The sequence below is a fragment of the Abrus precatorius genome, unplaced genomic scaffold, assembly GCF_003935025.1.
Source record: "Abrus precatorius isolate BTA unplaced genomic scaffold, Abrus_2018 Scaffold7, whole genome shotgun sequence".
Lineage (NCBI taxonomy): Eukaryota > Viridiplantae > Streptophyta > Magnoliopsida > Fabales > Fabaceae > Abrus > Abrus precatorius.
The window spans coordinates 343,329-368,118 of NW_020874417.1; the positions used below are offsets into that span (position 1 = coordinate 343,329).

Sequence of the window (24,790 nt, forward strand, 5' to 3'; positions counted from 1 at the left end):
CTAAAATTATAATATGCTCGTAAATTTAAACAAAAGTGTAAACGCAACTCATACAATTGTTAAAACTTGAATGAATCAATTTATTATATTTTGTAATTTTATAAATATTTACATTCTCTTGTTCTATATTCTGAAAACTTTTTTGTTTAAAGATTTTTTAGGATGTTATTACTGTGTTTTTAAAATAAAGAACAGTTAAAATGTGTACATACTATATATACTTTTCTACAACATATATAAAATGATATTTGAAATTTAAAATAATAAGTACTATGTAATTTATAGAGCATAAGTGCATAACTAATTACTCTTTAAATGAGTTAATTGAACTTCATGCATAGTTCATTATAGTTTAGCTAGGAAAAGATCGACAGAAAACCATGAAAAGAAAATGAATACGCGGAAAGGGGAGTTAGAGTCAAACCTTATAAAGACTGTCATTCGCTGTCCAAATGGCGTCTGAAAATTTGACGGCGCTGTTTTGCTTGCTGTTAACACATTGTTGCAAGTGTAAACTGCAAACATTGGAAACGTGGTGATTAAGGGTAGGATCATAGGAGGTTGCCCACCAGCCAAACAAGGAAACTACGTGGTCATTATAAGAATTTTCATATACAAAGTTAAATATATTAAAATTTCATGTTAATATTTGTCGGTATTTCTTTTTTATCAATTTTTTATTTTAAAAGGAAATGCTATATATTTCAAATAAGTATTTTCAAAATGCAGAAATATATTAATTATATTAAAAGCAAAAAGAAAGTTAATACTTATTTGGAAACGCTAACATGATTTTTCATAAGATATATTTTATATTTCTCAATCGATATTTTTGAATATTCTTTAGTAAGATTTTTAATACTTTTAAAACAAATACATTTAAAAATACATGTATGTGTATGGTCAGAGCCGAAGAATGTTATAGTCAAGTCAACCATTCAAGTACTGAGACTTTGAAGGCGGCGTTGCACATCCGCCACGTGGCTAGAGAGAATTGCCAATAAGTGAGGGAATAAGAATCGAATTTTCTATCGTTTATATAAAAATATACAATATAAATAATAAATTATAATATTAATATTATTAATATATCAAAATTCATGATATTTTATAATTTTTAAAAATTATCCAATATTCATCTTATAACATAAGAAGAAAAAACTTTTTCCTATTTCTCGTATCAAACTTTATAAACAAAAAATGATATTTTTGTAATTAAAAGTAAAAATATTACTTATATCAAATGAAAAATATAAGTTATATAAACAAAGAAAATAAATTAAGGGAGATGAATATTTTTTTCATTTTGGTGAGAATAGACTATCAATCATGCTGCAAAAGTCAACTAGAATTAGGTGGGGATGTGTAAGAATTATGAGACTGATGTGATAAGCACTAAATATTTTGTTGAACCTTATTCTAATTAGTGAAGAGTGCTAGGTGTTTTATTGTCTAAAGCTTATATTTTTCGTAGCCTTGTACTAAAACACACTTCACATATTATGATTCTGACAACAACAACAAAAAAAACTCACTTGTTAAAATCATTGATTGTATAAAATTTGTTGTAAAGCGAGAAATTTGAGAGCTATATATCTAGCATCTTTCTTTATTGTGCCTGAAATATGCATCATCTCTGGTAGACACAATAGGTTTTCTCTTATTTATTATTAATAAAAGAAGAGAGAAGTTTATGGTTTTTGGTCAAAACAACGCAAGTGACAAGACCCAAGAAAGGGAAGATGGGCTTACTACTCCTCACAGTTGTAAGGCCCGTTATCGTCTGCAGTGAAAAAGCCAAAATGAAAAATGCGGTGAGCGTGGATCGAACACGCGACCTTCAGATCTTCAGTCTGACGCTCTCCCAACTGAGCTATCCCCGCACGTAATTAATCGTTGATTTTAGAATAATATGGATAATGTGTTCTGAAACATCAATGTAGTTACATGTGACGTGTTGAGTTAGAATTTCTTGGAAGAAAAAGTGTAGAGCTTCTTTCTCTGGTTGCTTCAGCACGACAACACCCTAAGAATGGGAGGAACTTCCGCTTTCAAGGATGAGTATACCTTCGGTGCGTTTAATTCTTCCTTGTTTTTCCTAACTTCATCACCGCTTGTTATTATTATTATTATCTGAGATTTGATTTGGTGTGCGCAGAGCAAAGGCTTGAGGAATCGCGGGATATTGTGGCCAAATATCCCGATCGAATCCCCGTAAGTCTATTTCTTCGTTTCAATCAATCTCGCCTTTCTTTTTTCCCTATAAAAATGGGAAATTTTTTTAGTTAATCAATATTGATTTTCATAATTTTTTGGATGGATCCAGACTTAAATATAGCTCCGTGTAGTCTTTTTTGTTTTTTTTCCTTATCTGTAATCATTGCACGTTTGTTATTAACGAATTAACGATTAATGTGCCAAATATAGAAAAGCACATGGTAACGGTGAGCATGCTTTTCGTTTCCTTAAACGGGTCATCATATGATTCGATTATTCTATTTGTTCTTCAGGTGATCGTGGAAAGATATGCGAAATGCGATCTGCCTGAGTTGCAGAAGAAAAAGTAAGATCAACTTGTAACAAACAAACATGGCTGTTTATAAGATCAAGCATGATTGAAATCATTGATAAGAGATAACTCTAGCCATGTAAATTGAATTAGGAGCAAATGTGATTACAGTTTATAAATTAATAAAGAGAAAATAATATTTACATGAAGTTGTATCACTTGTAAAATTGCATGAAGTTATGTAAGCAGGTGGTGCAAGTATCATGCATAAATGTTGCAATAGTTACTTAGTAACGCTTGTGATTGAGAATGAATGAATTTCAGTCCGTAGAGTAAGTAGAAATGGTCCTATAGACTGGGAATTCTCTATTACCCCTATTTAGATCAAATAACTCAGCTTCGGTTTAGCATTTCTCTAATACATATTCCTTTTGTATGTGTCTGATAGATACCTTGTTCCCCGAGACTTGTCTGTTGGGCATTTTATTCATATTTTGAGTTCCAGACTTAGTCTACCCCCTGGAAAAGCTCTCTTTGTATTTGTGAAGAATACCTTACCCCAAACTGGTAAACTTGCACTATAAGCCAATGGTTTATTTTTTTGTCTTCCATTTTGTTATTGTCCTTAAATTTTGTGTTTGTGATTATCTGCAGCTAGTATGATGGACTCTGTTTATAGATCATTCAGGGACGAGGATGGGTTTCTTTACATGTTTTATAGCACCGAGAAAACCTTCGGCTCGTGCATGATGTAAACTATCAAACTATGTACATTATTATTGTATACATCGCTGGCTTTGTGAAGTATTTGTATCAGAAACCTTGTACAAAATTTGTTGTACGGTTTTAACTTCTAATGAACTATTATATTCTGTTTAACCTTTGCAATGCTATAATGCGTGCTTTATAAATATGTAGCAAAATCAGAAATGGTGTAAGATGTTGCATCATTGCTGGTTAGTGAAAAATTAGAAGGTAGGAGTGTAAAGATAAAAATTACAATATGCTTGTAAAGTGTAGCAAAACTATTAGAAGTTTTCGTCATATCTTTAGACCATAGTTTTGGCTTAAAACAATTATGTCAACTATTGTTAGTCACTTTCCACTGATTTATGGCAAACCCGTGGCAAATGTTCGTCCTTTTTTATACATACGTTACATCTCACTTGGGAATTGGGGAACTTCAGCTACCTTAAGTTGGGTTTATTTGATCAATTTTCAATCCTCTCTATTTAATCTCATGGTAAAATCAACTCGTTCCTTTTATCCAAGCCAATATCGTACTTATCATAACTCATTCTCGCTTCATCTTGTGTAAAGAAACAAAAATCCCAAAAAGGGCTAAGACTGACAAACCCAGACGTAAAATATCTAATAGATGAGCTATATGCTGTAAGAATGCTCAGGGTTCTTTTATGGTCCAAGTTAACCTAAATTACAACTTTGTTAAAAGGAAATAAAAAGGTATCATGTCATAATTTTTTTTAACTTCTCAGTCCATCAACTCTAGTTGCTAACGTGCCATGGCTAAAAATTATCCCAAACATACGGGGGCATTCCCAAAACAACTATAGAGTGTGTATAAACATTATCCCTGCTTGCTAAACTTGAAATCCACTCAAATTAGACACAAATTGAGATTATTACTCCAAAACCAGAAATCGGATCGTTGATGTTATTCAAATCTATATTTTCCCTTCGTTTCAATTTCAGGATCTGAATCTGTATTTGAATTTTTAAATCTATAAGTGCTTCGGCAGAACCATGACCAAGTGGATTCTGATGAACTTCTTGGTAACTTGTGCAGCTAAAACCGGATGGAAATCAAATTAGAATTGAAGGTTTCCACAGGGGCTACTGGCCAGGCATATACAGAATAAATAAGGACACATATCTATGCAGCAACAAGGACTTATGATTACTTTACATCCAATTCAAAAGATAATAAAATTATATAACACTAACAAATGAAACCGATATTTCTAGGTTTTCAATTTTGACATGAGGAAAGTTATACACAAATCTGTAAGTATTGAGGGAAAAAAATTACGTCTTGAGAATTTAAAAGATCCTTTTTTCAATATTTGTCAGGACTATATTACGTGTGATCACTGTAGTGCTTTAGCTATATGTAACTTGTATTTGAATCTTAAATAACGAGTCAATATTACTAAAATAGATACATAAATTATTTTATTTTTATTATTCTATTGATGGAAATATTGACTTTTTCTTTTAGTCCATGGCTTCAATCCTCTTACATAATCCAAAATTGTCCCAAGTTTTACCAAACCTTTGACTTACTTGCTTGATGGCTTGTGGGAAGTACATGTTTCCGCGTGTTTTCGTCGTTTTAAATTTCGTTTAATTTGTTTGTTTTCCTTGTCGACATCTTTTGGGTCATGAATGGTTTGTGTGTGTATTACGATTCTTGCAGGGTTTCTTGTGATTGCCGCTGAAAATTATAATTTATTTACACTCACTACTTTTGCCTTTTTACTTTGTTAGAGGTGAGGATGCCCCATTCGGCCTTGTATAATTACTTGCCTTCCACTGTGCTTAGACTATTATTATAATGCTCTTATATTTTAATATTTTGCAACTGTTGTTAGATTTTTCTATCAATGATCTTTGACAAAAAAAATTTATAATAAAATTAAATATGCAACGGTGAGAAAGATTATAAGCAACGTTGAAGAAAATATGAAAAAAAAAAAACTGATTGCTCAATATTTGAAGAGGAATGGATGAAAAATTATAATTTTTTATAAAAATTGTATATAAATAATGTGAATATTATTTTTATCATAATTTTTTTAATACAACATAGATATTATTAAACTAAAATATTTTTTTTAGTAAAAAATGGATTACATGACTTTTAAAAATTTAATAAATTTTATCCATTTGAAAAAATAGTTTTTTTATTAATAATAATATTTTTATTATATTAAATAAAACTAACTTAAGTAAATAAATTCAATATGAAATAAAAAAATAAAATATAAAAAATTTAATAATTCAAATATTATCACTTTAAAGTATACTTTTAATGTTGGTCAAGAAAAAAATATTTTACTAAAAAATATTGGTGTTTAATACAAAAATTATAAAATATTTTAATTTTATGAGTTAAGACATATAACAAAAATGAATAATAATAGAATTTAATATCTTTTGTAATTATAAAGTGATAAACTATAATTTAAATTTTGATTAGAAGAAAAGGTGCATTGATTTTCTTTTCGATACATATTAATTTTATGTAGCTTAAAGTTTTTTCACTTGCTTTAATTCCTCATTTTCTTGCAACAAATTAAAATGTGATTTTTCTTGAAAGAAATTATATATTCCTCCCCATGAAAAAAACTTCATCTTACAAATAGCAGCATTGGGGCTTGTGATTACCAGGTCATGCATTTGTTATTGCAAATGCTACATTGAATTATCAAATTATATTAAATGCCATATGCAGCCATCAAAGAATAGAAAAGTTGTGCTTCAGCTGGCTGTTGCAGCCTATAGTCAATGGATCGCTCTTCATCCAATATACAATATCAAATAAGAAAACATTTCTTAGACCCTTAAAAGTTAGAATTGTATCAAATCATATATACTTACCAAATAGAATTAATAAAATAGAACGAGAGAGCGGTGTACAGTGTAAACACAACCTGAGAAGACAGAAGAAGAGTTCAAAGACAGATTGCTTCAATTACCATCCAAAACTGCAGGCTACAGCCATACACGTTTTTGTTTCAAAAGTAAGACCTACTCTCATCTCTCACCTTCTTCACTGTCATCTCTCACTCGCCATTTTTCCCAACCTATAAATATTTTCCCCCATTACATGTTCTCTCCACACCTCCACCTTAATTAGTGACCACTAACAACATACATGCTTCAATATCCCTCTCTTCCTTCTCCTCTCATTACTTTTCTGTAGCAGAATAAAAGAATAATACACATTTACTGAAATATCATTCCACTGCCATTTAGAAAGTAAATTACAATAATGGGTAGAACTCTCCACATGCATGTAATGCTCTCAACCTTGGTTCTAATTATCTCAGTTTCACCATTGGCATCAGCATCATTGAAGGTGAATTTCTATAAAACTTCATGTCCATCTGCTGAGGAAATAGTGAGAAGAGCTGTAAACAAAGCCGTTTCTCTCAACCCGGGAATTGCTGCTGGCCTAATCAGAATGCATTTTCACGATTGTTTTGTGAGGGTAAGTTCATCTTCACAATTTCCATACATCATAACTAATTCATTCTACTTAGTCATTTCATTAGTATATATATGTGCAAACATATCTAAATTTGTTGCAAATTGCTATATATATTCAGGGCTGCGATGGATCTGTGCTACTAGAATCCACACCGGGTAACCCATCTGAGAGAGACCACCCTGCCAACAACCCAAGCTTACGAGGCTTCGAGGTAATCGATGAGGCCAAGGCCCAAATAGAAGCTGCATGTCCTAACATAGTGTCGTGTGCAGACATTCTTGCTTTTGCTGCACGAGACAGTGCTCGCAAAGTTGGGGGAATAAACTACGTAGTACCAGGTGGACGCAGAGATGGTCGTGTCTCCATCAGTGATGAAGTGACACAAAATCTACCCCCACCAACCTTCAACTCTGAACAACTTATCAGTAACTTTGCACGAAAGGGGTTATCAACAGATGAAATGGTGACACTTTCTGGGGCACATTCTGTTGGTGTATCACATTGTTCTTCCTTCTCTAAACGCTTGTACTCTTTCAATGCAACCTTTTCTCAAGATCCATCTATGGACCCTAAGTATGCTACGTTGTTGAAAGCCAAGTGTCCACCAAGGAGCAATGGTGACGACACGACTGACCCAACAGTGGTGGTGCTTGATGCTTCCACGCCAAATCGTTTGGACAACAAGTACTACACGGGGCTGAAGAACCATCGTGGTTTATTGACCTCAGATCAAACGTTGGTGAGTAGTGGGTCAACGAGGCAAATGGTGCTAAGCAATGCTAAAGATGGTTCAACTTGGGCAGTGAAGTTTGCTAAGGCAATGGTACACATGGGTTCCATTGACGTGCTAACAGGCTCACAGGGCGAGATCAGGAGGCGTTGCAGTGTCGTTAACTAATTACAGTTGCACTCTTTTGCTATAAAAGACAAGTAAAATTGTTCATAGACGTATCCATGTTTTTTTCCTTCGTATTTTATTATTGGTTTTGGAAATAGTAAGATAATTGGTTTAGTATGATTGTATTTGTGATCATTCTTTTATTTTTGTATTTGTGATCATTCTTTTGGCCTTTAGTATGATTGTTTGTATTTTTGGCCTATTCAAGTGTAGACGTGTAATGGTAAGAAACCTGTGACGGTAATAAACAACAATTTTTTTTTATATTTTTAAGCCTATTTTTAATATAAATTTATTTAATAATCTTTTAGAGAATACATTATTTAATATTATATTCACGACATGTAATTTAAATATCTGTAAATATAATATCAAAATTTTAATATTTATTTATATTTTAAAAATTTATTACACATTAAAATAAAAAAATACAATAAAGCATCTATTAGTTTTATTTTTGTATAAAATTTTATAGAACTAATTGATTTAATAAGAACTTTCAAACTAATAATTAAATTATTTAATTTTACATTCTAAAAATAATTATTAAAAAATATACGTATAACATTCCTACATAAATATTCATATATTTCCTTTTGATCCGTATCAAATTTACTAAAACAAAAAATTATAAGAATATAATTAAATAATATTTATTTTCATATATTTTAAGTCTAATATAATATATTATATTCATATTTAATTTATTGATGCTATATGTACTTTTTTTACTATTTAAAATTATTAATTAGTAAAATAAAATATATTATTAGACTAGTCTCATAATATTTATATTAATAGTTTATTTTTATTAAATATATATGTTATATTAATGGAGGTGAATATAATGTGAAACAGTTAGTACATCTATGACTTCTTTCATAGTATATTAAATAATTGTTTTAACACTTTGATGGTTAATAAATTTGTTGAATCCGGATATCCAATTACTTTTTTGACAATTATTGGGATTTCAAAATTCAAAATGCTTGGTTGTTTGTGGTCGTATAGAGATTTAATTAGGCTAATATAATTTTTAACATTATAATTAAATTTATATAATGGTACTTTTATGTAATTAATTAGAGTCTTTAAATCCAACCGACCATTGGAGTGTGAAGAAGCTTTTAAAAGATACCAAGGCAAACAGGTTTTTATTAAAACGATATTAATCAAATTGTGTAAGGTACAGACATAGCATGAGTTAATTACCTGTCAAACATTAATTACCTTCGAGCGCTTCGATTAGTTTTTAATTTGGACAATGTTTTCTTTAATATTAAAGTTAGATAATAAAAAATTATTTATACTAATTATGGAGCTTTATGTTTTTTAAAAGTAAATATATAAAAATATTTATTTATATATAATATTACATACAAATGATTTAATTTACGCCAAAAGAAATTTCCTAAATTTTTTTAAAAATGTTTCTTCTCATAAGAAATGAGGAAGACAGTGGCTTGGGTTTACCAGGTCATCCATTTATGATAAATAACATTACTTTATCAAAGTGTACAATTGCCGTACCAACGCGTTCTTTAAAGAATATGAAAGTTCTCCATGTAGAGTAAGCACAAGTGGGTGTAGTAGTTAAAAGATTTAGGAAAATATATTATTTCACAGCAACGAAGAAATACATATAAAAAACAAGTGTAAAAATACATAACAGTCGTAATTTGTTTCCATTCCTTACAATTAGAAAATTAAGAAAGGGTGAGAGGTTGATAGTATAAAAACAAGCTAAGGAGGCAGAAGAAGAGTTCAAACTTGGAAGGTAGATTGCTTAAACTACCATCTAATACTGCAGATTACAGCCATACACACACACGTTTTGATTTCAAAAGTAAGACTGACTCCACCTTTGCAATGATCTCTGAGTCTCCATATTTCTCAACCTATGATATATATATTCACCCACCACAAGTTCTCTCCACCTCCACATTAATTATTCATCAACATACACACACGCATATCCTTCTCTACCTCATTACTTTTCTGCACCAGACTAGTAACTCATCATCATCCCAACACCATTTACAAAGTTAATTACAATAATGGCTACAACTCTACACATGCATGTAACGCTCTCAACCTTGGTTCTAATTCTATCAGTTTCATCATTGGCATCAGCATCATTGAAGGTGAATTTCTATAAAACTTCATGTCCATCTGCTGAGGCAATAGTTAGAAGAGCTGTGAACAAAGCCGTTTCTCTCAACCCGGGAATTGCTGCTGGCCTAATCAGAATGCATTTTCACGATTGTTTTGTGAGGGTAAGTTCATCTTCACAATTTCCATACATCATAACTAATTCATTCTACTTAGACCTTTCATTACAACATATCTAAATTAGTGGCGTCCTTGGAATATGTTCAGGGTTGTGATGGTTCTGTGCTGTTAGAATCCACACCGGGTAATCCATCAGAAAGAGACCACCCTGCCAACAACCCAAGTTTACGAGGCTTCGAGGTAATCGACGAGGCCAAGGCCCTAATAGAGGCTGCATGTCCTAACACAGTGTCATGTGCAGACATTCTTGCGTTTGCTGCACGAGACAGTGCTCGCAAAGTTGGGGGCATAAACTACGTTGTACCAGGTGGACGCAGAGATGGTCGTGTCTCCATCAGCGACGAAGTGACCCAAAATCTACCCCCACCAACCTTCAACTCTGAACAACTTGTCAGTAACTTTGCACGAAAGGGGTTGTCAGCAGAAGAAATGGTGACACTTTCAGGGGCACATTCTATTGGGGTGTCACATTGTTCTTCCTTCTCTAACCGCTTGTACTCTTTCAATGCAACCTTTCCTCAAGATCCTTCTATGGACCCTAAGTATGCTACGGTGTTGAAAACCAAGTGCTCGCCACAGAGCAATGGCGATGGCACTGACTCAACAGTGGTGCTGCTTGATGCTTCCACGCCAAATCGTTTAGACAACAAGTACTACAATGGATTGATAAATCATCGTGGATTGTTGACTTCGGATCAGACATTGCTAAGTAGTGGGTCAACGAGGCAAATGGTGCTAAGCAATGCTAAAGATGGTTCATCTTGGTCAGTGAAGTTTGCTAAGGCAATGGTGCATATGGGTTCCATTGATGTACTAACAGGCTCAGATGGTGAGATTAGGAGGCGTTGCAGCGTTTTAAATTAACCGTGGGTGCCTCCTCCTACTAAAATCAATAAGCTAATTTGTTCATAGACGCAAATATGTGTTTTTTGTTTATTTGAAAAGAAGATTGTTTCATTCTTTGACTTTATTTTTTGTATGGAATCATTATCATTCTTTTAGCTTTGAGTATGACCGTTTATACTCTTGGTCAATTCTATTGTAGATTTGTAATCAATTGTAATGAAACGTGAGCAAGAGTGGACTGCTCTGTTTGAATTATGCTGGATCCTTTAGAAGTTGACTTCTTACATTTTTGGTTGCGGATTGGTTATTCATCCAATCGGCATCTTCAATTGTCTTGGCAAAAAGAAAACGTTAAAAAAAGTGGCAGTCCAACATGATTCGAATTTTTAAAACAAAACGTTAGCTTTAAGGAGTAATCGAATAGAAGAAGGGGGAGTTTCACATCAAGTAATAGGTTTGAAATTCCATTTGCGCAGATTTTGAATTTTGATTATGTGGCTTCAGAACTCTGTTGCATGGTTAATATGCCCTTGATTAAATACTATTCTACTACTTTTTGTACTTTTGGTTTTTGATTGTTTGCTATTACTTGCCTTAGAGCGTATATCAGGTTAGAGAAATGATAAATGTACAATAAATTTGTACAATTTTTTTTACATCTTAACTTTTTAAAATGAACATCTTGCTCAAGGCAGCCTTTTCTTTTCGTTGTCAAACTTATGTGATCTGATCTGAAATTTCTTAGAGTATATAAAATCAATCAAAATTTTCCAGTAGTACTATTCCAATTTGAAGAATCTGCAAGAATGGTCCCTTTTGGGGGGAAAACCTACGTGGACGCGCATTTTTGTTTATCAAGATATGTGAATAAACAACTCCTATATTTCTGCAATTCCCTATGACAATCAAACTAGTATGACCTCAAAAATGCACGAGGGAAGAGTTGGGGAAGAATCGTATTTTTGGCTTTCACTATTAATGAATACATGCCGTAGCAGGGTATGTGAATTATTGCCAAGCAGAAATACCTGTAGAGCAAATGAATTTGTGAAAATAAGCTTTTGGTGTAGAAACCAAGAATTGAAGAAAAGAGTACATTTTAGTGTTATAGTATTTTACCAAAGGGGAGCCCACGGGGTATTAAGCTCGAGAAATGGGTATGGCCACCTGTTAGAAGAAGAAGACGAGATCTTTGTTATTGGTGATGAAGAAAGCGTTAAGCTAATAATGCTAAAACTATGAAAATACAGTTACATCTTACCATGTAAAACCACATGCGTGGATGACCCATTGGAAAATTATGTACCCACAACTCCATAGCACAAAATATGCGACTCTAAACCAAGGAAAGGGCTGAAAAAGAAAAATAAGGCAAATTGAAATCATAAGCTAGATGTTCTTAAATCGGTGCTTAGTTGGATTTAGTTGTGCGTGTGTTACTTACAAGATTATTTAACAGTGTGTCCAAAAGAAGAAAAACTGCGTTCAAGGTATGCATGCAACCCATTAACTGCCAAGTGCACACCAAAATAAATCAATGATGGTATCATTACTTCCAAAGATCAAATATTATATAATCGATTGGTCATCCAGAGAGGCAGACTACTAAGGTTTTCTTTGAGTGATATGAGAAGAACGAACATAAGCGGAAATGGAATACACAAATATTAGAAAAAAATCATCATCGTGCCACTTATGAGCCAATCAATTTAGAGGGAAAGGTATTTAAAAATAAGGTTTAGGAGTAGCAAATCTCACCATGTTTAGCTCGAAATGAGAAATTGATAAGAATGGGACAATTACACACCAAAACACAACGTCTGTTAGGACGACAGCCCCAGCACTAGTCTGTTAAATGCATAATCAGTTCAATTAGAATATTGACGACAACTTTAAAAAAAACAAAATTAAGGAAGAAGGAAAAAAAAGAAAGAAATCCTTCAGGCTTGATTCTTGTGAATTGTATTTCATACAAACTAAGCCCTTAGATAAATGAACTAAGTGAAAGCAGTTGCTTACATATAAGGGCCCAAAAAAGGATACATAAACCTGAGGGACAACTCATATGGCATATTTCATGCAATGTGGTGTGGATATCATCAGTAACCCCAGATAAAACAACACACTAGACCAACCTGATAGGTAATTTGCATGAGGTAACCCCAGAATCCAGCCCTTTGATTAAAGTCCTCTTCAACATACTGGCTTTGAAACTTGATGGAACCTTTGGTTTCTTTCTCTTTATAGACCATAGTGTTTGTAGACGTACTCTCTTCCGAATCCCTTCTCAGAAACTCAGCCATTTCCCCATTTTCAAGTGGAGGTTTGTTTAAAAGCTGCCAACATCCGTATGCAGATACTATAGTCCCCAACTGCATTCAAAAAGCATTACAAATGCACAAGTTGATGGCGATCAGATAAAATAATAACTGTTTCTCTAGAACACAACGATTTTCCTATGCATCTTAGATCCTAAATCAGAATATTTGAGATGGTGGTGCTTGACATACCGCAAAATATACCATAACTAATGTGAAAGTCCACCTGCAAATATATGAAAACGATCAAACGGTCTCCATGGTCATCGAACGAAAATCAAGCTTGTTCCTTTAACAGGTAATTTGATTAATTCCTTAAATTACATAATCGTAAGATATGATAATCATACTAGCTCTTAAAAAATGATCTTACTGGGTATAAAAATAGAAAGAAAAAGGTCCATCCAAGGCAAAAATATCAAACTGAATGCGAGCCAAGCAAAGAAATACGAAAGCTCTATATAAGAAAAGCCACAATGTGTTGAGGTTTCTCCAACAGGGAACCCACAAGTGATTGTAACACAAAGGCTTTGCTTTGGCCTTTACAATTTGAATCAAGGCTATTATAACAGAGACAATGAGGATAACGGCACAAACAGGTACTTGCCATCGAAGCCAGTACTTGGCGCCGTCACTGTCTGACATTAAAGAACAAGGTCAAAGGCTTTTCTTTCAGATATCCCTTACTACAAATGAACGGGTTGTGGGTTGGGTTGATGAAGGTGGAATTGTAGAAGACGAGACAAATTCTCAAGAGATGATGGAGGAAGAGGGCGTGCTCAGGCACTGCGCTCAAAGACCAGAGGAAACCGTTGACCCAAAGGAACTGTTTCCATCTACTTTTTTAAAGTTTGCTTAAATTGCTTCACAGGTTAAATAACTTTATTTTAATATTAATGAAATTATAATATTATATTAAAGAGTATATTATTTTTTACAGATAAAATGTTATTAATTTAGTTAAGATTAAATTAATTATTTTATGAGGTAATTTAGACAATTAATTTTTTAATGCTTCCAAACAATACCATTTTTTTTACCTTTCTAAATTAAAATAATTGATTTTTTTAGTTTGTTTAGAATATTTTAAATTTAAATAATAATTTTTAAACCAAATTTTTAAATATAATAAAAATAAATTATTATTTTTTAAAATAAGTTAAACTAAAGACAAACTTTGAGTTTGCTTAAATATCATGATAAGATTGATTTTAAAGTGTAAACATTTATTGCTTTTAAATTGGCATTGACCTTTTCAAAGCTAATTCTGTAAAACCGAATATAAAAATTAAAAATGGTTTTTAATTTTTGAAAATGAAAAAAAAAAATGTTTGATTATACTTTTTTTGAACAATTATTCTAAAAAAATAACAAAGACAGAATTTTTTTTTGAAAATTAAAACATTTTTTTAGTATCTTCGTTCTTTGATTTGAAAAATGAGAAAAAAATTTACTTCTAAAATTGTGTTTTAAATTAATGTTAGTAAACAACTTTTATCTTTTAAAATCATTTGTTAAAATTTATTTTACAATTTTTTTTAAAAAAAATGAAAATTTAAACATAATCAAGTAAGTCCATAGTTTATTGAAAAAGAATCCTTATCATTTGTAACTTTAATCAAAGAAATTGTTTATGTAAAATTGAAGGCACATCAAAATATCAACAATAAACTTGAAATTGAAGAGCATGAATTGGAAGGAAAGATGGTACTCTGTATAGTAAACAAAGATGGTAGCATCGTAGGCAAGAAGATCAATTGGTAATAAGAGTGCCATGATCGCAAAGGAAAGGAAACGAGTGGCCAAGAGCCACAAAGGGTGCACTCCATGGCAACAGCTGCTCCATAACTGTGAGGTGCTCACATTCACCACTCCATTGTATGCTCCACCCACCAGAAGGGTCTCATCCATTTGAGAGGTTCCTTCATTCTTCCATAGCACCCATAAGGCACCTATCAAGGCCCCACCAACAATGGCTAAACACACCAAGTCGTACCACTCTACCTCCAATGCCATCATTGTTGCTTCTTCAACCTTAACCCCTATAGTACAGTGCCTTCTTTCATGTATAAAGTATGAGAGTGCAAACCCAGTAAATGAAGATCTTGTTTCTTATAGTTGTTTTGGTAATTATAGATTATACACTTAATCAGTAGTACCAATCAATGATGGATTTTTAAAAAAATTTGCATGGGGTGCTGGTTGTTTTGACTTTCTAGTTTGACTGTCAGGTTTCCCATCTTTCAGCCTTGGTTTAAATTATGATAAGTAATATTATAGTTCCCAACTGTTTTTAGCATTATTTTCAATTTCTCAACCGATAAAAGTCAGCATAATTAGTTGATAGCTTTGTTCTTTAATTATGTTAACATGAATTTGATTCTTGGCTATATGTATGAAAATTTAAATGAAAATAATAATGGTATAAGATTTGAAGCCTGATTAAAAAATTTTAAAAAAGGTATTTTAAATATGGCATATTATGCACCAATGGAAAGGAAAACTTGTAGTTTAGAAGTTCGGTCACTACTTTTCTTCTCTTTTGTTTTTTTTTTCCTGGCATATTTAAGAAACATGAGTATACTTCTATAAATAAATAATATTTTTAATTAAAAATTATAATATTTAACATTATCAATATATTAAATCTCATAATATCATGTGATTTTAACTAAAAAATTATTATCTATAAATTTTTATACTATTTATTTTATGTAAATAAGTTTAAATTTAATTTTTTATTCTAGAAAAAAATATCAGTTTTAATTCTCATAAATTTTAAATATTTGAAAAACTATCTATCAGCATATATAATAAATATTTGAATAAAAAAATCATAAATATATTATTCCAGTTTGTATTTATTAATTCAATTTATCTTATTAAATACTTTTAATTCAATAAATTAGTTTGATAAATTTTATTTTTTAACTAACTTGTCAATTATTTTTATCAAATAGACCCTTAATTATTCACCTACTTTTAAAATGCTGTTTATGTCAATATATTGAATGTCTTGGACCAATTCAGTCGTATACGGCTTAAATATAATCTTAATCATACTCGTCCATCACTCAATCATTTTTCTATGTTTTTTTGGGAACAGCAGATGAACTAAATTTAACATGGGTATGGGCCGTAATAGCATATAGAAGACTACAAAGCCCAAGATTGTGAAGCCTAAAATGAAATTTATGAAACGAAATTGAGTGGGTATGAACGGTGCGATGCCGATTATTCTGTGATTCACTTGACAAATTATCACGACAATATTGTCACTGAGAGAGAGAGAGAGGTGGGAATTCTGAAAGATTAGAGCATGTCTGCAACTGCAACTGCAACTGTGGTAGGCTCTATTTCAACAACAACTAAAACTAGAAGTAGAAGTAGAAGTAGAAGTAGAACCGCATTTGCCGCCACAAACTTCCCGGCTACTCCACTATCCTCCAATCTCCTCCACTTGAGGTTCTCTCACATTCACACTAGTTCTTCTAAGCGAACCTCAACCTTCCATGGCTTCAAGCGCTTCTCCCCCGTCATGGAGTGGCAGGATTGCACGTATCTCTTTTCCTTTCCCTTCTCACTTGCAATTTCTATTCGCTTTTCTATTTTCCATCTTGTTGCCAACTATTTCTCGCCATCGATTTTAGTTTTTAGATTAATTAAATTCATTGGTTGGTGAATACAACAACTCTTATTGATGCTATCTCAGTTGCTATGACACCGATTTAGTGAGAATTTGACATTGTCTATGATTCATTTCATATTTCCCTTGTAAGCCATGCATGACTGTATGATTTCTTTTGAAACCCTGGCTCTTGATGGTGTTTTAATTATAAAACAAGCTGTTGGTTTAATCGGTAGACGACAATGCCGTGTTATTAACGTTGTACACTTTGCAATTGGTATCGGTTTTAGAGCTTGTGTTTGGGTTCTTCAGGCCACCCATTCACAGCTTCCAGCTTTAAATAAGAAAACAATATTGCCAATTTCAGGGTTAAGATGGAGATTGATGTGCCCGTCTCTGTTGCCTATACTTGTTACTCTGATCGTGAAGCCATCCCAAAATGGATGCCCTTTATTTCCTCTGTTAAGGTGTGCGTGCTTTCCTTCTCACCCACTTATTCTAAGGATCATTTTTCTTAATTACCATTATCGGGCACTGTTAAAAAAAAGGGAAAAAAAAAAGCCAAATCCTCTAGCTTATTGAATCATGACATAAAATTAACTACATTGATGAGGAAATATCTCTATTCATGTTAGCTAATACTGAGTTGTTCACATAACTTATAACATGTACTTGTGTTATTCTTAGTACCGTAAAAAATCTCAGTATATTATGGAATGTAATAAATTACAAGGCCTTGTCATATTGTCTAGAAAATATAGCTTTTGCTTGCATTTCTTTGCTAATGCTAAATCAAGCGTTTAGCTTGTTTGACTGAAATCTATGGTCTCCTCTACCTTGTTGCTAAGGGAGGATGATGTGACTTTAGGATCAGCATCTAGGTGTTCTTGCTTTGGATCCAAATGTTGCTGCACAGATATTTAAACGCTGCAACTTTCATTCAAATAATCTAGAAATGATTTTTGTTATGCATTTTGATTTTATACAAATGTTGGACTCATTTCACAGATATTGCCAGAAAAACCTGAACTGTCACGATGGTCCTTGAAGTATAAGGCATTTGGTCGTGATATTGAATTCTCTTGGCTTGCTCGTAATATGCAGGAAAAGATCCCCAATCTAATACTATTAAGTTCTTTTCAATAAATGTTCTTTACAATTCATATTCATGTTATATCACCTTCTTGCAGCCCATTCCTAATCAGAAAATCCACTGGCGATCTATGGAAGGTCTTCCAAACAGGTAAATTACGAGGTCATTTCTGAGTAGTGAATATCAAATGATTTTGATTGAATTTTATTGGGGAAGTTTTAGTAGTTCAACATTGTGGAGATATTTGACATGTAAGACTGCAGAAGTTCAGATACACATTTCCTTATTGACTGCCCTTTATATCATAATAAATTATCCAAGTGTTATTATAGTTTGATATACTTGATGATGCCGGAGGTGAACTTGATATACTTGATGTGCTGTAGTGATTTAGAAAATTAAAAGAATCAACAAATTCTTATTTGTACCATCGACCTTTGCTAGAAGAAGATAGGAGTGGAGGGGAGGGGAAATGACAGTAAATTTTGACATGAAAATGTGATACATGCATGATATTATTTCCATGCCTCCTCTTCTGTGTTTTGTTTTGTTTCCTAAACGTAGCATTAAGTAACACTTAGCTTATGCTTAATTGCCAGAGTATTTAAAACTCAAGTTTTACTTGTGACAAAAAAAAGAGTATCGTTTAAGCTTGGCTCATTTATTTAAACATATCAGATTTAAAACTTGAATTTGACTTAATTAATTTTGAAGTTAAGCTTTGCTCATTATCTAATTTATAATTTATTTTTTTACAAGTTTTGAATAATTTTTTTATTAATTTAGTACTTAATGAATATTTTTATGTTAAAAAGTAAGGTAAAATGATAATAAAATATAAATTTGTCTATATGAAGATATTGTAAGGTTAAAAATAACAAATTTTATTATAAAAATAGTATATATTTTTTTTAAAAATTTATGGTCACTTGTTTAAAATACAATTCTTGAAATTTAAAATTAGGTAAATAATACACACACAATAGTAATATTAAAAAATATATAAATTTCAAGTAAATACAATAAAAAGAGTTACAATTTTCTAACTATATATATATATATATATATATGCAAGCTATTCATGAATTAATGTAAAGTTTGGGCTTGACTTAATTAAATAACCGAGTTTAAACTTGTTTGTTTAATTAAATAAATGAGTTTAGCCAAGCATTTTTAAAGTTTGAATAGTACACGAGTAGCTCAGTTCATTATACCCCTATGTATAAGCTGAGGATTTAGTAATTGTGTATTAAATTCAGCCATGAAGGTAACTTAAAAGTAGTTTATTCCCATATATATCCTAGGAATTTAACACCTTAGTCCTTAGCAGGCTCTTGTAGTAATATTTTGCTGGTAAGGGATGCCAATATCCAGCTTTCATGCCTAAGGAATAAACATTTTGTTTAAACTCCAAGAGCCTGACGTTACACTTGTATGCCATATATAATATAGTCTCATGCAATTGAAGGGAATAAAAAGAACCTTCAACCTTTATAGTAGTGGAACACTCTAAGTGGTGATTAGGTTAGCATTTTCCTTCATCTGAGTTATGTAATATTTCTGCATTAAGATAGTAGATAAATAAATCTATACCTGTGCAGTGGCAATCTGTCTGGGACTGTCAAAATGTATGTCAAATGCAATGCTTCAATGATTAAAGAACTTCCTAGCTGTCTCGTGTTAAATCATGTAATCGGTGGCTAAAAAACATTTACTACATAAACCAAGGTTAGCACTTGGTTGGAATCCACAGAACTCGGTTTTAGACTAGTATTATTGAATTAAAAGAAAGCTTTCACAGAAACAGCCTATGGCAGAGCCTATCTCCTTGGAGAAATTATTCTCTGCCCTGCAGACCAGCCTCCTAAATACCCACTTACATCACGTGAATCTTTTGTCCAAAATGCTAGCCATCTGCACCTAAGCTAACTAAATCCTGGACCACTCTTATTCCTTCTAGAACAAACCTTCTATATTTTTGTTGCTGATCCATTGTCACATCCTTTTCTGCATTCACACTGGAACCATAGGTTCCATCAGCACTTGTCTTAGTCTAATCTCCTTTTGTGTTATTAAACAAAATTGAAAGGCATGACTTCTAAAATGACTAGGTTGCATGGATGCATTAGTTCAGTATTTTTAAGACTTTTAATAGCTTGATTTCTCATGTGGCAGAGGTGCTGTGCGGTTCTATCCAAAAGGTCCTTCATCATGCGTAGTAGAAGTAAGACCTATTATACATTTTTTTGCGTGTTTTACCTGTATTATATTCATAACAATTCATTCTTTCTTATACAGCTGTGTACAAATTTCATCTAGCAATGTAGCTTATATGGGTATTTGCTGATTTTCAAACTTTGATCCTATGCTTTAAATTTGGGGACACCTATATCAAATTGTAAGGCTCGATGTTTCAAACTAGCTACATGTTCCTATTGGTCCAACTAATTGCCTATTCCTATCAGTCCAGTAAACGACTAGGTGGGGCACCACGTGTATGGATCCAATGTATAATTTTCCTATTGGTCCCTTCTTTTTTTCCACGCATTCAACTTCTAACAAGAAAATTAGAGAACTTGAAAGTCATAATAGATAGCATTTTTTGTACATCTTTCCACCTCAGTTGGTCCTTAGTCAAGCACTAACTACTGCATTTTGTCCGTTACAGCTGACAGTCTCATATGAGGTTCCACAACTTTTAGCTCCAGTGGCATCGGTGAGTAATTTGGCCTAAAAATGCAAAGTTTTTAATAGCCTAAGTTGAAAAAAAAACACGGGGGAAAACGTTTTCCTTGTTTGGTCGTTTTTCTCAGCTTTTCACCCAGTTATAATAGATTCTGTATGTGAACACACTCACCTGTGATACTGCTTTGTACCTTTTCTGATGTTTTTCTCCCATGATATATAATTTGCAGGCACTTCAACCTTTTCTTGAAGGTTTACTTCAACGTGGTTTGGAAAGATTTGCTAAGTTCGCCAAAAGCTACTAAACCTCTGATTTTTTAATGATTGTCCTGATTTTTAGAGCAGGACTCCATTTCTAAAATTGAACATACCTGACCTTTTTAATGGCGATCTTACTTTTTGTCTAAACATTACTTGAATTACTTTTCATCCAGTCTTGGTTACATGGATGGATATCCCATTTTTAAGTGTTAATTATGTATACCTTTTATGGAACTCAGGGTCTTAATGCAAAATAAACACCCATCAGACGTAATGCAAAAGAGCTGTTCTTAAACCCTTTACCCCTTCTGCGGATTTATTTCAAGTCTAAATCACACGTATCTTATTATCTTTCACAAGCAGCAATAAAGATAATACAATAGAAACTAAGATATTCAAAACAATTTTATTGACACACAAGAATCTGACATGAATGTGGCGGTCATAATTGAAACAAAAATTGACTATAGTACAAAATAATAGCGTAACAACAGTACATATATACACCGCCACCATCCTCTAAACCGGACTATGTACATCAACCGACTACGTGAAAAAATGATGCCTGCTTTTTCCAATGTCTAAACTGAAGCAGCCAAAAACAGTAGATATAAATCTCAAAAACAACACTTTATTTGATGAACTGTATATACATCAGTTGCTAGCACTGCCTTCCAACAAGCTCCTCAAGCTACAAAGAGCCTCTGCAGAGAGGCTACAGCATCTCAAATTCCGCAGGCGTGGTGGCGATGGCTCTGGCTCGCTGTGATCAAGGGAAGAGAAGCATACAATGATCACCGTTAGATTGTCAAATGTGTTGAGGCGCAATGCTTCCATAACCAGGTCCCGGGCACATTTCTCAGGATCATCATGCCGCCTCAGGCCACGGCGAACCAGGCTAACTGCATGCTGACTTGACATCACATCCCAGATGCCATCACATCCTATGATGAGGAATTCATCTTCCTCTGTTAGAATCACTTGCCGTAACTCAGGCTCTGCAATCAAAGGTGAGGGGGCACCCTTAGGTAACTTCATGTCCCAGTCACCGAGTGCTCGAGTAACCGATAAAACTCCATTAAGATAACCATCGTCTATGAAGCCACCCAATTCTTCAACTCGCCTCCGCTCTGCCGGATAAATAGGTCTGTGATCTTGAGACATGTCAATAGCCTCTCCTTTGCGACATAGAACTGCTCGGCAGTCGCCAGCATTGGCCACCATTAGAAGCCTGAAAGCAGCATATAAAAGAAATCAGCAAAGCAAATATAGAAGGCATGCCATCTCCTTCACGCCAACAATATCCAATACATTAGAGATTGTAACCAGTGCAGAATCTTTCCCAATATTTACTGGTTCAGAGATAGGAATACAAGTTTAGAAGGACCATAAATCTTAACCAGTGACAGAGAGCACCTCAATCATGTAATAGATAGGGTTTGATTGAGGAAAAAAAAAACTGCACATTTTATTATATCAAATAAAATAGATTAATATATGCTAGTAGGCAACTATATACCTTCCAAATATCAAAGCAGTAAGAGCCGTGGTGCCTGATGAAGTATTCACACCGCAATCATCAGCCAAAGCTGAGTCAGCCAAAAGAAATGCCTTTCTGAGGGAATCCTCTACCTCTTGTAAAAATACGTTATTAACTTCAGATGTCTGTGGGAAACTGACATCCTCAAAGAAGAATTTTATCACATTTTTTCTTATGTAAGCAGCAGCTTCCGGTCCTCCGTGACCATCAAACACCTGAGAGATTTGCCAAAGCTCAATAAAATATAGAATAAGATTAAACAAAATCAAGAGACAAACATGAAAAGTTGATTACCCCATAAAAGGCACTTGGTGTGGGAAAGTTGTATAGTGATCCAAGGTGAGACGACAAGTCGTCTATCCTTATATGTTCATCTTCCATGTATCTCCGCGGCCCAATGTCAGCAAAACTACCAGAACGGATGCAAGGGATAAATTGCAAAATCGCAGATTCAAGAGCTGCATCCGAGATTCTTTCTGCAGACCTAACATCCTACACAAAAATAATCATATGCGTATCAGTAAAATGAGAATCAGAGTATCTAAGGACTAGACTAGATGTTACATATTTTGCATAAGTTGTTCATCATATAGAAACAATGATGCTCTAAACCAATATGGCCACAAGCTAACAATCAAATCAAAATCACAATTTCAAAAATCTAATGCAAAATTACGAGTATCTTCGTTGAGGATTTGATCTGCAAGAAACGTTGGCGAGCAGCAATGTTATCCTTCTAGTTACCAACTACAGTGAAACCCATCCCAGACAAATCCATCTCTACCAAGAGAATGAATTTCAAGTGATCAGAGAGAGATTCCCTAATAGTTGCTAACATACGACTAGGATCACCATAAATAAGCGATTAAACAAAACATATGTTCTTAAATTGAACAAGTAAAACGCTGTGAAGCAACCTAAACGAAATTAACACAATTCAGAAATCTTCACCTAAGCTCAATATATATATGCTGACTCCTAATCCAATTTTTTTTTTGTTTTATCATTTTATGTAGGGACCTTGATCCGAGAAAGAGAAACCAAAGAACTCACATAATTGAACAAGCGAATAGAAAGAAACCCATCATGCTCTATGACCATCTATGTCATCCTAACATCAGAAAAACACAGAATCACAAAAAAAAATATAGAAAGGGTGTCTGAAAAACTAACCTGTTGTGAAGTGAGTAACTCAGCGGAGACTGATTCAGAAGCACGAACTCGGTCAAAACTCGGAGGCGAGATGGCATCTGCATCTGCGATCTCGTGAATATCGCTTCCTTTATTCGGAAAATACTTCACATCCAACACACCCACGTTCTGTTGACACACAATCTCTGCTTCAGCCACCATGTTTCTATGCTGCTTCTTCCTCTAATCTTACCCTCTTCTTCTTCTCTCACGGAAACTTATTGAAACGACGAAATCCAACGTTGTGCCAAGCTGAATGCTGTGCAAGATTCCAAAAAGATTTGATTTTCAACTGTTTTATTTTTCTTATTTTCTGTTGAGGTTTCTGGGGAATTTTCTCGCGGTTTCTGTTGGGATTGGTGATCGAAAACTTCTGCAATACTGGTGTTGAAACTCAATATAAGTGGTTCCGATGGGATCCGGCGGCTGCCGGTAAACTTGTTTGAGTTACGGACACGTGCACTTTTTGCCACCATAGGATTCCAAGGAAGCGTTTGCCCCGCACGCGTTGAGGCTTCGCTTCACCGACACGTGACTGTGTTTGCGGGTTGACGTGTGACCTTTGAAGTGTTGGAGGGTTGCTTCCATGAAAAGACGGAAACACCCTTACACGTAAAAGCTGTCAGGTTTGACTTGGTGGTTGGTTACAGTTGGGACAGGGGTAACATGGGAAGTTCAGTTTTCGCCGACCAAGGATTTTAACTGTCTTCTCTTGTTCATACTTGTTGACGCGTTTGTGATGTATGGCATCTTTGTTTCACCATCGCCCTTTCTATATCTTCAAATCTTTTTTCATTTCTGCAGTAAACTTCCAAAGTTTAAATTAAGCTTTCTATAGTTACTTTTTATTTAATATTGTGGACCCTATTTTCCTTCTAAAAATATATTGAAAATGAATAATAATAACAATAATATCGATGAAGGGAGGTTCCCACATACATTTATAAAGGAATGTGAAGAAAATAAAGCTTGGTGTTGAATTAAAACAGCTATTTCCACCGTGAAAATCTAGTTGGATAGCTGGACAATTAATTAGCGTTTGGCATATTGTTGGAGATGAGAATAAACCGCAGGTTGATTAGTTAAAAGTATATAAAATGATACACAAATAAAAGAATTGTGGGTCTCAAGTGTTAAAATATTTTTCAATAAATAAGATATTTGATTTAAAAGCACAGTAATTTAGTATTTCACGTATTTTAGCATAATTTGGCACATAAACTTTAATGCATATATACGTGCATCTCATAAAATCTTGGAGTTGCTATGCCAAAAGGAGATTAAAACGAAAACAC

General features: G+C 33.3%; 6 protein-coding genes and 1 non-coding gene across 9 annotated transcripts; 4 read left to right on the plus strand and 3 right to left on the minus strand.

Moving 5' to 3' along the window:
* Positions 1 to 1,810: 1,810 nt before the first annotated feature.
* TRNAF-GAA lies at positions 1,811 to 1,883 on the minus strand. The gene has a single exon. It is a non-coding gene; the product is annotated as a tRNA-Phe (tRNA).
* Positions 1,884 to 1,992: 109 nt separating this feature from the next.
* LOC113873735 (autophagy-related protein 8i-like) lies at positions 1,993 to 3,281 on the plus strand. The gene is made up of 5 exons (XM_027512019.1): positions 1,993 to 2,072; positions 2,159 to 2,214; positions 2,511 to 2,563; positions 2,958 to 3,076; positions 3,164 to 3,281. The coding sequence occupies exons 1-5, from the start codon at positions 2,033 to 2,035 to the stop codon at positions 3,262 to 3,264; spliced, it is 369 nt and encodes a 122-aa protein (XP_027367820.1). The 5' UTR covers positions 1,993 to 2,032; the 3' UTR covers positions 3,265 to 3,281.
* A 3,243-nt stretch (positions 3,282 to 6,524) lies between these two features.
* LOC113873734 (peroxidase 5-like) lies at positions 6,525 to 7,641 on the plus strand. Its single transcript, XM_027512018.1, has 2 exons — positions 6,525 to 6,743; positions 6,862 to 7,641. Exons 1-2 carry the CDS (start codon positions 6,525 to 6,527, stop codon positions 7,639 to 7,641), a joined length of 999 nt encoding a protein of 332 aa, XP_027367819.1.
* Positions 7,642 to 9,698: 2,057 nt separating this feature from the next.
* LOC113873552 (peroxidase 5-like) lies at positions 9,699 to 10,797 on the plus strand. Its single transcript, XM_027511711.1, has 2 exons — positions 9,699 to 9,917; positions 10,021 to 10,797. Exons 1-2 carry the CDS (start codon positions 9,699 to 9,701, stop codon positions 10,795 to 10,797), a joined length of 996 nt encoding a protein of 331 aa, XP_027367512.1.
* Positions 10,798 to 11,648: 851 nt separating this feature from the next.
* On the minus strand, positions 11,649 to 15,113 carry LOC113873770. Its single transcript, XM_027512076.1, has 8 exons — positions 14,809 to 15,113; positions 13,290 to 13,323; positions 12,915 to 13,151; positions 12,538 to 12,627; positions 12,224 to 12,289; positions 12,041 to 12,132; positions 11,899 to 11,946; positions 11,649 to 11,807 (listed from the first exon to the last, which is right to left on the minus strand). The coding sequence occupies exons 1-8, from the start codon at positions 15,111 to 15,113 to the stop codon at positions 11,690 to 11,692; spliced, it is 990 nt and encodes a 329-aa protein (XP_027367877.1). The 3' UTR covers positions 11,649 to 11,689.
* Positions 15,114 to 16,331: 1,218 nt separating this feature from the next.
* Positions 16,332 to 21,021, plus strand: LOC113872295. Of its 3 annotated transcripts, none has more exons than XM_027509738.1 (7): positions 16,332 to 16,655; positions 17,093 to 17,192; positions 17,734 to 17,829; positions 17,916 to 17,968; positions 19,994 to 20,042; positions 20,487 to 20,534; positions 20,734 to 21,021. In XM_027509738.1, exons 1-7 carry the CDS (start codon positions 16,417 to 16,419, stop codon positions 20,806 to 20,808), a joined length of 660 nt encoding a protein of 219 aa, XP_027365539.1. In that variant the 5' UTR covers positions 16,332 to 16,416; the 3' UTR covers positions 20,809 to 21,021. The 3 variants fall into 3 exon arrangements, with proteins under 3 accessions (XP_027365539.1, XP_027365540.1, XP_027365541.1); XM_027509739.1 differs by having other exon boundaries at positions 17,734 to 17,824; positions 17,911 to 17,968; XM_027509740.1 differs by lacking the exons at positions 19,994 to 20,042; positions 20,487 to 20,534; positions 20,734 to 21,021 and adding an exon at positions 18,041 to 18,321.
* Positions 21,022 to 21,120: 99 nt separating this feature from the next.
* On the minus strand, positions 21,121 to 23,870 carry LOC113872294 (probable protein phosphatase 2C 49). Its single transcript, XM_027509737.1, has 4 exons — positions 23,478 to 23,870; positions 22,599 to 22,796; positions 22,284 to 22,519; positions 21,121 to 21,995 (listed from the first exon to the last, which is right to left on the minus strand). The coding sequence occupies exons 1-4, from the start codon at positions 23,655 to 23,657 to the stop codon at positions 21,419 to 21,421; spliced, it is 1,191 nt and encodes a 396-aa protein (XP_027365538.1). The 5' UTR covers positions 23,658 to 23,870; the 3' UTR covers positions 21,121 to 21,418.
* Positions 23,871 to 24,790: the final 920 nt, after the last annotated feature.

Bases quoted from the DNA above. Each gene is read 5' to 3' on its own strand.
- LOC113873735 (XM_027512019.1), top strand. From the start codon at position 2,033: ATGGGAGGAACTTCCGCTTTCAAGGATGAGTATACCTTCG. The intron at 2,073-2,158 runs GTGCGTTTAATT...TGGTGTGCGCAG, and splicing joins CAAGGATGAGTATACCTTCG to AGCAAAGGCTTGAGGAATCG. The intron at 2,215-2,510 runs GTAAGTCTATTT...TTTGTTCTTCAG, and splicing joins AATATCCCGATCGAATCCCC to GTGATCGTGGAAAGATATGC.
- LOC113873552 (XM_027511711.1), top strand. From the start codon at position 9,699: ATGGCTACAACTCTACACATGCATGTAACGCTCTCAACCTTGGTTCTA. The intron at 9,918-10,020 runs GTAAGTTCATCT...GAATATGTTCAG, and splicing joins TTCACGATTGTTTTGTGAGG to GGTTGTGATGGTTCTGTGCT.
- LOC113872295 (XM_027509738.1), top strand. From the start codon at position 16,417: ATGTCTGCAACTGCAACTGCAACTGTGGTAGGCTCTATTTCAACAACA. The intron at 17,969-19,993 runs GTAAATTACGAG...CTCATGTGGCAG, and splicing joins ATGGAAGGTCTTCCAAACAG to AGGTGCTGTGCGGTTCTATC. The intron at 20,535-20,733 runs GTGAGTAATTTG...TATAATTTGCAG, and splicing joins TTTTAGCTCCAGTGGCATCG to GCACTTCAACCTTTTCTTGA.
- LOC113873770 (XM_027512076.1), bottom strand. From the start codon at position 15,113: ATGGCATTGGAGGTAGAGTGGTACGACTTGGTGTGTTTAGCCATTGTT. The intron at 11,947-12,040 runs GTAAGATGTAAC...TTCTTCTAACAG, and splicing joins CACGCATGTGGTTTTACATG to GTGGCCATACCCATTTCTCG. The intron at 11,808-11,898 runs GTAAAATACTAT...TTTGCTCTACAG, and splicing joins ACCCCGTGGGCTCCCCTTTG to GTATTTCTGCTTGGCAATAA.
- LOC113872294 (XM_027509737.1), bottom strand. From the start codon at position 23,657: ATGGTGGCTGAAGCAGAGATTGTGTGTCAACAGAACGTGGGTGTGTTG. The intron at 22,797-23,477 runs GTTAGTTTTTCA...ATTTTTGTGTAG, and splicing joins AGTTACTCACTTCACAACAG to GATGTTAGGTCTGCAGAAAG. The intron at 21,996-22,283 runs GTATATAGTTGC...TGCTGCTTTCAG, and splicing joins ACTGCTTTGATATTTGGAAG to GCTTCTAATGGTGGCCAATG.
- LOC113873734 (XM_027512018.1), top strand. From the start codon at position 6,525: ATGGGTAGAACTCTCCACATGCATGTAATGCTCTCAACCTTGGTTCTA. The intron at 6,744-6,861 runs GTAAGTTCATCT...ATATATATTCAG, and splicing joins TTCACGATTGTTTTGTGAGG to GGCTGCGATGGATCTGTGCT.